The sequence below is a fragment of the Ctenopharyngodon idella genome, chromosome 2 (genome assembly GCF_019924925.1).
Source record: "Ctenopharyngodon idella isolate HZGC_01 chromosome 2, HZGC01, whole genome shotgun sequence".
NCBI lineage: Eukaryota > Metazoa > Chordata > Actinopteri > Cypriniformes > Xenocyprididae > Ctenopharyngodon > Ctenopharyngodon idella.
Window position 1 is genome coordinate 22861184 of NC_067221.1, and position 12158 is coordinate 22873341.

At 35.9% G+C, this 12158-nt stretch overlaps 1 protein-coding gene across 1 annotated transcript in view; it reads left to right on the forward strand.

The window, feature by feature from the left end:
- The window catches only part of pigk (phosphatidylinositol glycan anchor biosynthesis, class K), a 52701-nt gene extending 44783 nt beyond the window's left edge, over window positions 1-7918 (forward strand). The window contains exon 11 of the mRNA XM_051914447.1: window positions 6107-7918. Coding sequence (XP_051770407.1) covers window positions 6107-6223 — 117 coding nt within the window. The 3' untranslated portion in view covers window positions 6224-7918. The remainder of the gene's footprint in view (window positions 1-6106) is intronic.
- Window positions 7919-12158: the final 4240 nt, after the last annotated feature.

Genomic DNA, 12158 nt, shown 5'->3' on the forward strand with positions numbered 1-12158 from the left:
AACCAATCAGTATATGGGGATGATTAGGAGGCCATGATGGACAGAGGCCAATGGGCAAGTTTGGCCAGGATGGGATTTTTCATCCTCACTAATTTTGCGCTCTGGCTCAAATTGAGAAGGCTGATCGGGTTTTAAAAGGAACCCCGGGTATTAAGACTTGCATGTGTTACTAGACTATTGTTGCCGCAAAGTATACATCAGGGCTAAATTGGAGAGAACAAAGACGCAGTTCTTTTAGGAAGTTTTATTCATCCATACTTCCCATTCTTTTCTCCTCTTCTTATCGCTAGGAAAGCAGTGAAGACTTACATCGCTTCTCTTGTTGCCCTTCGACTGAAAATTACAACCAAATGCTGCACAATGTGGCATCGTATATTGTATTCCGAGTTGTGTTGCAGTAAAAATAGCAACAGGATAGCGTCAGTAGCTCACCGAGTGCAACCATTTGACATCATAGACGTAGAATGCACTGTGTCCAAAATATGTATAAAACGTAAATTTTTAAATAAAGTAAATCTTTCATGGGTTTTCTACTACATATTTCAGTAAGTCTTAAATCCCGGGGTTCTCTTTAAAGAATGAAATTGTTGAAATTGAAGAAAGCTGTATTGAGTACTTTGGTATAATCCAACATTTTTATTTCTTAGAGAAAAAACATTAAAGTTTTGGTAAAGAGGCAATTTTATAAAGTGTTGATTTTGTATTTGCCGTCTACTAAAATAGGTTTTCATGTTTGAATGTTCAAAAAACATTATTTTTCACATATTTCACATTGTTGCAGCACCTCTCTTCCAAGTCTGTCAGTAACGCTCCGTTTAGTTCCGGTCTCTATGAAGCCCCTCTTTCCGAAAAGTGCAATGTTTCCTCTGGAAGAAAACTCAAGACTACAATCGAGGTGTTTCAGGGAGTTCAGAAACAGTGTTTACTGATATAGAGAATAACTCCCTTTGGAGTGTCTTTCTGCTTTGTAAAGGCCCGTTCACACAAGAACGATAACTATAAAGATAATGATCATACCATAATGATAACTAAATTAGCACCCACACCGGCGGATGATAATGCTCTGTTTATTCTAAACATGCACTGCAGGTTTGTCATCTGCCATTTTATAAGCTTGAGCTCTTTAAAGAAGGATGGATTCTGATTGGCTGTCAAAGGTTTTTATCATTAATCAGCTGGAAAAAGAGAAAAAGACAATATTGTTCCTCTGTGCCAGTGTACCGTTATTGTTGCAGTTGTAATGTGGACTCTGCTATTCATTTATAATTAGAATGATTTTTAGAACTATATTTTTTTATCATTTTCATTATAGCTATCATCCTTGGTGCAAATGGGCCTTAAGCTGAAATAAAAAATATATAAATGTTAGATGAAAAACCTAAACTAAAGTTAGAAATGTTTCCTTGGCAAGTAACTGAAATAAATGTTTTAAACTGAAGCATTAAAACTATTAACTGGAAATAAATACAAAATAAAACTGAACTAAAACTAAATATAATTTTATAACTTTATAATTACTTAAAATTAAAATGAAAACTGAAAAAAGCTAATTAAATATATTAATAAAGTATATAAGTATATAAATAATACCAAAATAACACTGGTGTCAAGATCAATAAGGCTCTTAAAATAGCAGATAATTTGACCTTTTATGACAAGGCAAGGTTAAGAAGATTATAAAATGTCATGTGGTGCGACTCCCCAAAAACGCAATATTTATAAATAAATAATTCATGACATTTGTAATGCATTCTTTTTTCCTTGAAAAAAAAAAAAGGAACATAAAAGATGTAATACATGTATTCAAGAATACCAAGAATACCAACATGCATACCAAGACTACATTTAAGAACACGTCACTGTTTAAACTAAATTTGTGAACACTTTCCTTGATTTATTTAGGACACTCTTATTTGTCAGTTACCCCATGTTAGGCGTCATGTTAGAATGTGAGGACAATATTTTCCAACATAAATTTTAATCAGTTTATCACACAAAGCTATTTTATGGCTTCAGAAGACTTAGATTATAGCACACAGTGTATATGGACCACTTTTATGGTGCTTTATTTGTCTTTTTTTGTTGCATTTAAAAAAAAAACCTGTTTTCCCATTCACTTTTATTATATGCAAAAGAGTGATAAGTGCATTCTTCAACATTTCTCTTTTTCTGTTCCATGGAAAAATTAAGCTCATATGTTTTTTGGAACAACAACAAAAAAAAAAAATAAGGCTAAGAGAATTTTTACTTTTGGGTGAATTATTCCTTTAAAAGTGTGTATCCACCACAGCTGTGATGGGAAGGACAGTGAACGCGCATATGCTCCCAGGCATAAACAACATGCACAAATGTTCTGTATCCGTCTTTCCCCGAAGCTGTATGTCTCACACAAACCCCTTTTCCCGGGTTCCTGTGGGCGGCAGCATCCACGAGTCAGGTTATGTGCACTCTGGTGGTCAGTGTGGATACGTACATCCACCTAATTTCTAGGTCACTGTTGAGTCAGGCCTGGGGCTGTAGCTCTATTTTGGTTGATAATGAAGGTCTGCAGTGAAACACACACTCTTGTTCACCTACAGTGCAGGCAAAGGCCTGTAAGAATATGCCCTCTCACAAGACCCTGTAACATAATTGGAAAAGTTATGACCACTTTCTTTTTAGAGGTTAAACTTTTCTTTTCAGTAGAATATTCAGTCTGCATTAGCATATAAATGCACGTCTGGTGATGCATGTTTAATGGTGGGTGATTTTAAATGTATAATATTCATACACAAAGTGATGATGTAGCTGTAAATGTGCAAACACTGACTGAAGCAGATGAGTTCTGATGTGCAGTGTGCACTGTGTCTACATCTTTCTTTCTTTCTTCCTTTCTTTCTTTTCTTTGTACTCTTTCGTTCTTTTGTTTTTAAGTGCTCGATCATTCATTTCCTTAGTTTGTGCTTTTTCAGTCATTTTGTTTTTTTGTTTGTTCTTTCTTTCTTTCACTCTCTAGTTCTGACGTTTTTTTTATTCTTTTTCACTTGTTCATTCTTTTTCGCTTGTTCATTCATTTGTTCAAGTGCACATGCTTTGTTGCAGAACTTGCAGTCATCTGATTACTTTCTTTCGTTTTTTTCGTTCTTTTTTGTTTGCTCTTTCTTTCCATACTCGTTCTTTCTTTTCTCTTGTTCTGTTTTTCATTCATTTAATTCATTCATTCCATTCGTTTATTTATTCGACGATTCTTTCGTTTTTTCATTCATTGCTCTTTCAATCAATTCATTTTCATTCGCTTTTTCTTTCTTTTAACTCATTCTGTATTTTGTCTTTCATTCCTTTTCGCTTGCTCATTCTTTTTTCGCGTTCATTCATTTTTCTCGCAAGTTCTTTGTTCCATTTGTCCAATCAGTCTCTTTTTCCTTAATTTCTTTGTTCTTTCTTGTTCAGTGTTTTTTGTGCTTTCTTTTACTTGCTCATTCTTTTTCTTTCATTGTTTTTTTTGTTAATATTTTTTGTTTGTTCACTTGTTTGCTCGCACTTTCATTCTATGATTTGTTCAATTGTTTTTACTTCATTTGTTCTTTCTTTTATGAATTCATTTGATCATTCACTCTTTTTTGTTAGTTTTATTCTGTTCATTCTTTTTTGTTAATTTGCTCTCTTTCATTCATTCTTTATATTTATTGTCTTCGTTTTATTTCAGTTTCCTTCTTTTTTCTGTTTTCTCTCGTTTCTTTCTTTTTTGTTCACTTGTTCTGTTCTTCATTCTTTCTATTTCTTTTTCTCTTTCTTTGGCCACGTTCACACAGCAGCAGAATACGGTTATCCTGTTTTTGAGTCGTTGATACAGTTACATTCACACACAGATCAGTTATTTACGGGAGTGACAACAGCATTCAATTACTGAACACACCTCTAAATTTTCAGGACTCAAAACTGCATTTTCGGAAAACCTGTGGACTGTGTACGGAAACGGACTAGACAACTAGTCTGACATGTCACACAGTGCAAAAGAACCGCTTTTCACTGCACAAATGTGTGTTGCAAACGTGTGTTGCAGGTTTTCATGTGTTGTTTCCGTAACTTACAACAATGGAGATAAAAGTTGTGTGTCATCAGAAGGTTTTAGATCTAGTCACTGTTCTCCACCGGAGCTGCTCCCATCAGTTTTGTGCTCTACACATGACTGAAATGCTCCGCTCTCCATCCAAATATAAAAATGACGGATGAACTAGTGGCTTGATTGGACTCTTGTCGTGCCAAAAGTGATAACACTTTTCAGTTTTATGGGTGCCAAAGATCCCAAAGCTCGTCCCAAAGATCGCCATCTTTGATGTTACTTTCATCACTGTCGCTATGGTCACTTGTAAGAGAATATGGGTTTGACTCCCATTGCACGTTGATACAGACTGTATTCGAGACGCTACTGTAAGTTGCTGTGTGAACGGGGCATTTTTTTAGAAACCTGTAAGTAAATGTGGTTGTCAATCCTAAAAACTGACAGTGTGAATGTAGCCTTATGGAAACTCATTTCCGCCGCACGGAATAAAAAATACGAAAGTTAATTACCTTTTTATCTCACAAATCTGATTCATTTCTCAGAATTGGCAGTTTACATCTCGCAATTCTGAATTTATTTCCTTAGAATTGTGAGATAGAAACTCACAACTGCCAGTTATAAAGTCAGACTTGTGAGATACAAACTCGCAATTGCGAAAATGTCAATTTTGGGGGGTGGGGGGTAACTTTGCATTTATTACTTAGCCCACTTTAACTACTCCGATACCACAGCAGAAACTACTAGCCTAACTAATACATTATTAAAGGCAAGTGAACAGACTGTAAAAAGAACAAATACTGTACACCAATTACAAGCATAGATAAATACAACAAAGTTACAAATAAAGTATAAGGTCTAACTGTAATATTAATTTTCGTGTACAGAAATGTAATAATTAAATGTAAAATGACACTGTCCACTGTATAAATTTAATATAGATTAATCTTTGTTAAAGCTGTGTTTTGTTGTTTGATTTACATGACAGACAACAGCAGGTATTTATAGGTTGCTGTCACTTAAGAGTTAGACCGCATGCACGCAAACATCCGATAGATACACATCCGAATTCTCAGCTCGTTCAGTTAAGACATAACCGATTGTGTTTACAAGAATACTTGCCGAGAGGGGTATTTTGACTGACATAATGCGTGTATTTGTCCATCCAAGTGCATTGAGAACGCGAAAGAGAAACCAATTTGGAGTTTGCGAGCTATCTGAAACGTGCCTCTCTCTTTCTGTGTGTGCGCACGAGCTTTGTATGTATGTGCGTCTGTGCGCATCGATGCGATACCAAATTAAATCCTCTTTTGCCTCTTCTAGCGCTGGAATTGTTTTATATCTATTTAATGTGTAAACTAGCAAGACAAAACACGTGCAAATGATAACCTTTCACTCTATTGCGGTTAAACTTGCATTTGGTCCGCGAATCACATGCGTCCCGAACCGTGGGGGTTGGTCCGTACGGATCACGGATCAACAACGATCCGTTTAACCACTAATGATTACATACTGTTCTCGGCCTAGAATTCTAATCACGGTTGGCTAACCGTGCTGGTACAATGCGTGTAGTGACGTCTTCACTCAGGATTGGTTACTTGTATGTTGCCTGGCTAACAGTTTCTCTGTAGCTGGCTAAGCATGCTATTTGAGTGACGTAAACACAAATTAATAATAAAATTAAAAGAAATATCTGCTCATCCTCCGTAATGCATTCGCTATTTACATCTCATATTGTCTGTAAACTTTTGCATTACCAAGGGATTTGTATTACATTCCAAAGAGTGACCGTTATCAGCCCGACAGTGGAAAATGAATCCATTTCCATACCGGCCGGGCTGGATCAGCACAGAAGGGAATGGTTAAGCAAAGGAGCGGTTTGGTCTGACGGTGAAAAAGCGGCTATTGTGATATGTTCAGAAGACAGTTTTGTACTAGAGGGCATTGCTTAACACTTACAGTGTTTAAATAATGCATAAAGTTATGTTATTTAAGAAGAGCAAATGAAATTCAGTTGTTCATGATATGAAACAGACTCATCAGAGTTTTCACTTCATGTCTTTACAGAAACCCAAGCAGAAAGACTGGCACCCTCCTGATGGCTTCATTCTGGGGCTCTGGACTCTAATCCTGCTGGTGTTCTTTAAGACCTATGGCATCAAACATCTCAAACACATCTTCTGATCCCACAGAGGTCAAAGAACCTCCAGCGTCTGTGTCTTCTCTTTCATAAGAGAGTCCACCATAACTTTCTTTATGATTGATTTGGTCAGGAATAGGTTATTTATTTTTTGATGCAGGTTTGTTTTCTTTGGGTTTTGCTGTGTATCATTTTTTGAAAGTGACATGCACTGACTTGAGTTGAAACATTCTTTGTTGTTTGTAGCTCTGTAGTGAAATCCATTTGAATTTCAACCAGGGACTTTCTTTTGAACGCACACAGACAGCTTGCAGGGAGAAGCATACTTCTTGTTTGTTGGTTTGTTTCTTTGTTTTTTGGTACTTTAATTTCCAGTTATAGTTTCATTTTTTCAGTGTGAAAGCTTATTTTCTGCCACAGAATGATTTTTTTTTTTTTCTCCATAATTGTGATTTTTTTTTTTCGCGACTTTTTTCTGACTAAATTTGTTTATAGCTCACAATTCTGACTTCTTTTTTCAGAATTGTTAGATATATACTCACAATTGCGAGTTATAAAGTCAAATTCTGAGGGGAAAAAATAATTCTGTCTTTATATCTTGCAATTCTGTCTTTATAACTCCTTTATAACACTCCTCCCAGATTTCCGCATTTTGTTCTCATCGCGATGAGATTGTTTGTTAGCTTTTTACAGATATTCTGAATCTGTGTATGCAATTGCTGATCTATTGTTTCAGCTGCACTTTATAATTTCCATTCTTATTCTTTAATGGTTATATGAAGTGGGAAAAGACACTTATGTTCAGAGTAGCACTGAGAAGACCAACTGTGAACATATGTGAAAACCACTTAAACATATAATGTATGGATCTTATTTCACCACATAGTTGAGAAAGCAAGCAATTATTTTGCATAAAGAAAATGAAGCTTATTTTAGGATAATGAATTTTTTTTTTTTTTACCATAATGAAAATAAACGTCTCATTGTCATTTAAATAAAACAGTGATTTCTTTTTTTTGTTTTTTAATTAGCATAAATAAAATAAAATACATTAAATTCTAACATGTGTAATTGAAATAGTCTTTAATTTAAATATTTTAAGTTATTTCCCAATGTGCTTGTTTTTCACATATCATTAAGCTGCTGACAGTTAACTATCAAGAAGTGGGTAGAAAATGTCAACTATCTTATTGGTCCTAAAATAGGCTTCATTTTTTAAGCAAAATATAATATTTTTTTGGTGACCTAGACATTTTCATGAGGTTCACCCAGTAATAAATGTGAGGAATTAATGGACAACAAACACATTTCCATGTACAGCAACCAAACCACTCCATTTGCCTTTGGCTGTGTCCTGTATCTGTCCATTAGCATCTCCGCTCCACTTGAACTGCGTTAAGAACATGCTCTAAAAGGGGTCGACCGAATTCACCCCCAGCTACACTGTAAGTGTGAATGAGAGATTGACAAATTGGATGACTCTAATTCATTTTTTTTTCCTGTCTGTCTAATGCATCATTAAATGTTGGTAGGTCAGACATCACAAATTGTTTAGGAGAGCCCACATAAAAATATTCACTGGCTCTCACGTCATGCGAGTAAATGGATTATGAGAATTTCTACAGTGCCATTTTACCTTTTTTCTATTTATGTTCTCTTGCATTTTGCTGTGTGCTTTTTTATTATTATTATAAAACTGGCTAAAGGTGAAGTTTTGAATAAAGCCTACAGAGAAAAGATTTTGAAAGCTTTTCATGTTCTGTTCCTTTTAAAACTTGAAGGAAAGTACTAGCTGAAAAGTAATAGAAAAATAGTGGAAAACAGGAGCAGCATCTTTTTTTCTGTGTGAAATGAAAGAGAACAAAGAACTCACATTTTACAATGGAGAAGCATTATGAAAATGAATCCTTGTTACAGAATGTTGAGTTATAAGAACGCTGTGAATTATTTAGCTGTGGTTATGTCTTAAAAATCTACTTAATACATATATTTATTAGGCTATGAAATACAGTTAAAATGTAAATTATAGGATGTCAGCTCTCTCAACTAATAAAGTCATTATTAATTACGCTAATTGCATATTTCAGACATGCAGACCAGCTTGCTAATTAGTGCCAATTAAAAAGGCTTATTTTTTTCAGAATCCAATATGTAAGTACAATCAATAAATACAGGTCAACATGGATTCACCCTACTTTCAATGAATGATATATTAAATCATTATTTTCCACATGAGTTGATAGCGTAAAAATGGCATCCAGACCTTTTGGCTTTTTTGTGCAAATATAATCTTGCACACAAAGAAAAAAATCACAGTTCTTTTTTAATCCTGCATTAAATTTTATGATTTTCATATATGAAATCATTTAGCATGTAATTCCAGGGTTGGTTAACTGCTCATACAATATAAACTGGCCATATTTTGGGTTTAATTATAGCTCAGAACTAGATCAGTGATTTCATCTGTCTGTTTTCTCAGAGCAGGATACTTTTGTCTCTCAGTCAGTGACTTGCTGTTTGGAAAATTGCTGGGCCACAATGGATCAATATGCCACCAAGAGATAGACTCTATAGCGTAGTAATCTGGTCTAGCTGCAGTGGCCCATATTGCCTTATTTCTCTCCAATTCTCTGTTTCAGTGTCATACCATAGTGCCACACTTGAGCTATTCTTTTCAAAACAGTGAGTTTTCTCTCTAGACAGAGTAACCTGCTTTCAAGGATTGTCTACAGTGTAGCACAAACTGAAGATGAGAAAGTGGTCTTGTATTTCCACCACCAAGAACATGCACACTTTAACATTAAAGGATTTTTTTATTTTTTATTTAACACTTCTGTTTAATATCAATTAAGCTCACTTTACTTTGCTGCTCAAAAAGTTAAAGTAAAACAAAAAAGAATTCACACCAAAGACGATAACTATGAGAATAACGATAAAGATGCGGTTCTGAAAATTGTTCTAAATATAAAAGAATAGCAGAACAATATCATTGGAATCACTTTCAGAATTATTTTCTCCGGCCTTTTCTCCAGTTTTCATCCTGCTTTAAAAAGCTTAAGCATTTAAAGTGGCAGACAACAAAACTGTAGAGTGCACTTATAACAAACTGATAAAATAATGATATTGTCCACAGTTGTGGGTGCTAATATAGATTAGATAGTAAGCAAACAATCAGTTGTCGTAATCAACATGTTGGATGCAGGACAAAAGGGTAGAAATATAAAGATTCGAGTGACTTTTAATGGTCATATTGTTATGTCAAGGTGACTGTGTCAGAGTATCTCTGAAATAACAAGTCTTGGGTCCTGTTCCTGGTCAGCAGTGGTGAGAATTTACCAACAGTGGTCTGAGGAGGGACAAACCGGCAACAGGCTGTTGGGCGCCCAAGGCTCATCGATGCACGGAGGAAACAAAGTTTGCTGGAGTGATGAGATACTTAGCAGACTGTCATCATTCAATGGCTGGCTATCTAAGGGTGTACTCACACTAGGCGCTCTGATCCCTGTTCGTTTGAATAGTGTGATCGCACCGTTCCGTGCCCGAGTGCGGATCGTTTAGCCATCCCTGGCCCGCTTGGAAGAGGTGGGCCAGAGCCCAGTTCAGTTGGGTTTGAGCGCAGTTCGCATGCAGTGAGGCCGCTAACTGTGCCGGAGAACGGGACAGCAACTACTTTTGTGTGCACTACTGTCCTCATTACGACGGCAAACATCTTTATTATTACTTTGACAGTACACTTTTCAATTAATATAATTAATTCGGGTGTATTTGGGTTTATAATGGGTCTGGTTCTCACCTTATTGATAAAAAGGAATTGTAGTTTGCGAGTAAAGCTGCAAATTTCTCCATTAACGTCAGCTGCCTTCATAATAATCCTCTGATACGTGCAAGTGAAAATCGCTGCACGGCATAAATGATAAATATATTAGGCAGTATGTTAGCGAAAGCTGTAGCGTCTGGACCAATCAGAAACACAATTATTCATTATATTTAATGAATAATCCAGAAACTCACTCTCTCAAAGTTCTGTGAACCCATCCCCTAAACTGCAACTAGCATCCCAAAGGAAGCTTAACATACAGACAGAACTAGGTGTCCTGTTACAGGACACAAGAAAACTGATAAGAACTTTTTATGACCGTCAGGAATTTGTGACTCTGACTACATTCTTTCTGAGAAGGACAAATAAACCCTCTTAATCCTATATATTCTATATATAACCCCATGAGAAATGTATAAACGTGTATCCAATTTTCCCCTCTCATGATTTTCTTTTTGTAGGGTTTATTCTATGTATTAATTCTCTCTTTTGAACTATTTTTGTATTAATGTTTCAGAGTTGCAAATTTATAGTCAACTAAAATCACATGGGTAGCATGTTTGGTATCTACGGACTCCAACTTTCGTTTCCTATTTGGTAATTTATGTTACATGTTACTAACTCTGTGACACATCAGTATTATAAGAATCTAGAAGGTTCTTCTCTCAAACATCGAATCCAATGTCTTATGCTAATATCTTGCTACAGAACAAAGACTCGTAAAAGTTTCCCTCCGAAGGGAAAACTCCTTATTGGCTCAGTCACCTTAAGAGGGTGTGGCATCTTCACGCTTTAAAATCACTGATCACCAGATCACAGGGCTCTTCTTTTTTTACTGAAAAATGCTGATGCGAAGATGATGCTGTAGGCCTATTGGAAGCTTCTAAGGAACCCCAAGCTTGTGCTAGGCTCCGGCCTAGACCTTCCATTCACCAAAGATCCTCTGAATCCAACTGGTTCTCTTTCATCAAGACAATATCAGCAAAGATTCAACGGGATTCAATGGTAAACTATGCATGTATGTGTGTGAATGTTAGAGTAGTTAAGTGTTTAGTCTAATTAATAAAGTCTTGTTCACGTCACACGTAAAGTTGTCCGTGTTTCATGCTCATATACTGGAGTCCCTAATTATGCCGATCCTGACTACATGCTCTGAGTAGTACTGTACAATAAGATTGTTATTTCCCATAACCTGAAAATGAACATTTCTTAGAATTAATAAACAATTAAGACTGAATGTTCATTGGCCAAACAGGTTAATTGGTTTAAAATATTAATTTTATTACATTAAGTTAATTTTATTAACTGATCCAAATATTTATAATTAATTATAACTAGTTATGATTAATTATCATATTTATTTTGAGCTAATTTGCTACAAAGTGCATTTCTTCCTGTTTTCTTTCATACAAAAAGTTGCATCGTATATGGACGTAAACGTGCTCTGGCCCGGAACGTTCAGTGCAGTGTGAGTGCGGGCCAGCGGGGGAGTGGGGAAGGGGGACAATCGCACTCGGGCACGAGTTCAAGGCAACCGTGCCTAGTGTGAGTACACCCTAAGTGGTGTACGCAGAATAATATAGGGTTCATAGACAATTGGAAAAGTTTTTGGGGTAGACCTGACCTGTTGAAAAGAGATGGTATCCATCCCTCCTGGGATGGTGCCACTCTTCTCTCTAGTAATATGGCACATAGTCTTAGAGCTGAACAAAGCGGGCCCTGGTCAGGAAGCTGATTGACTGGCTAAACCGACCGCCTGTCAGCTGTCTCACATCACAGAAGTCAGATAAAACCCAACACACAGAAACTCTTTTACCTAAATATCATCACATAGAGACTGTGTCTGTTCCCCAAATTAGTAAATACAAAAATCTCAGAAACCCATTTAAGGGTAAAAAATTAATTGGTGTTCAAAAAAAAAAAACAAAAAAAAAAAAACAGATATAAAACAGATGAACAAATGATAAAGCTTGGGTTGCTGAATACTAGATCCCTTTCTTCAAAAGCACTTATTGTAAATGATATGATCACAGATTATAAACTAGATGTACTGTGTTTGACAGAAACCTATCTAAAACCAGACGATTACATTACTTTAAATGAGTTCACCCCCCAAGATTACTGTTATAAACACAAGCCTCGTCTGAAAGGCAAAGGGGGTG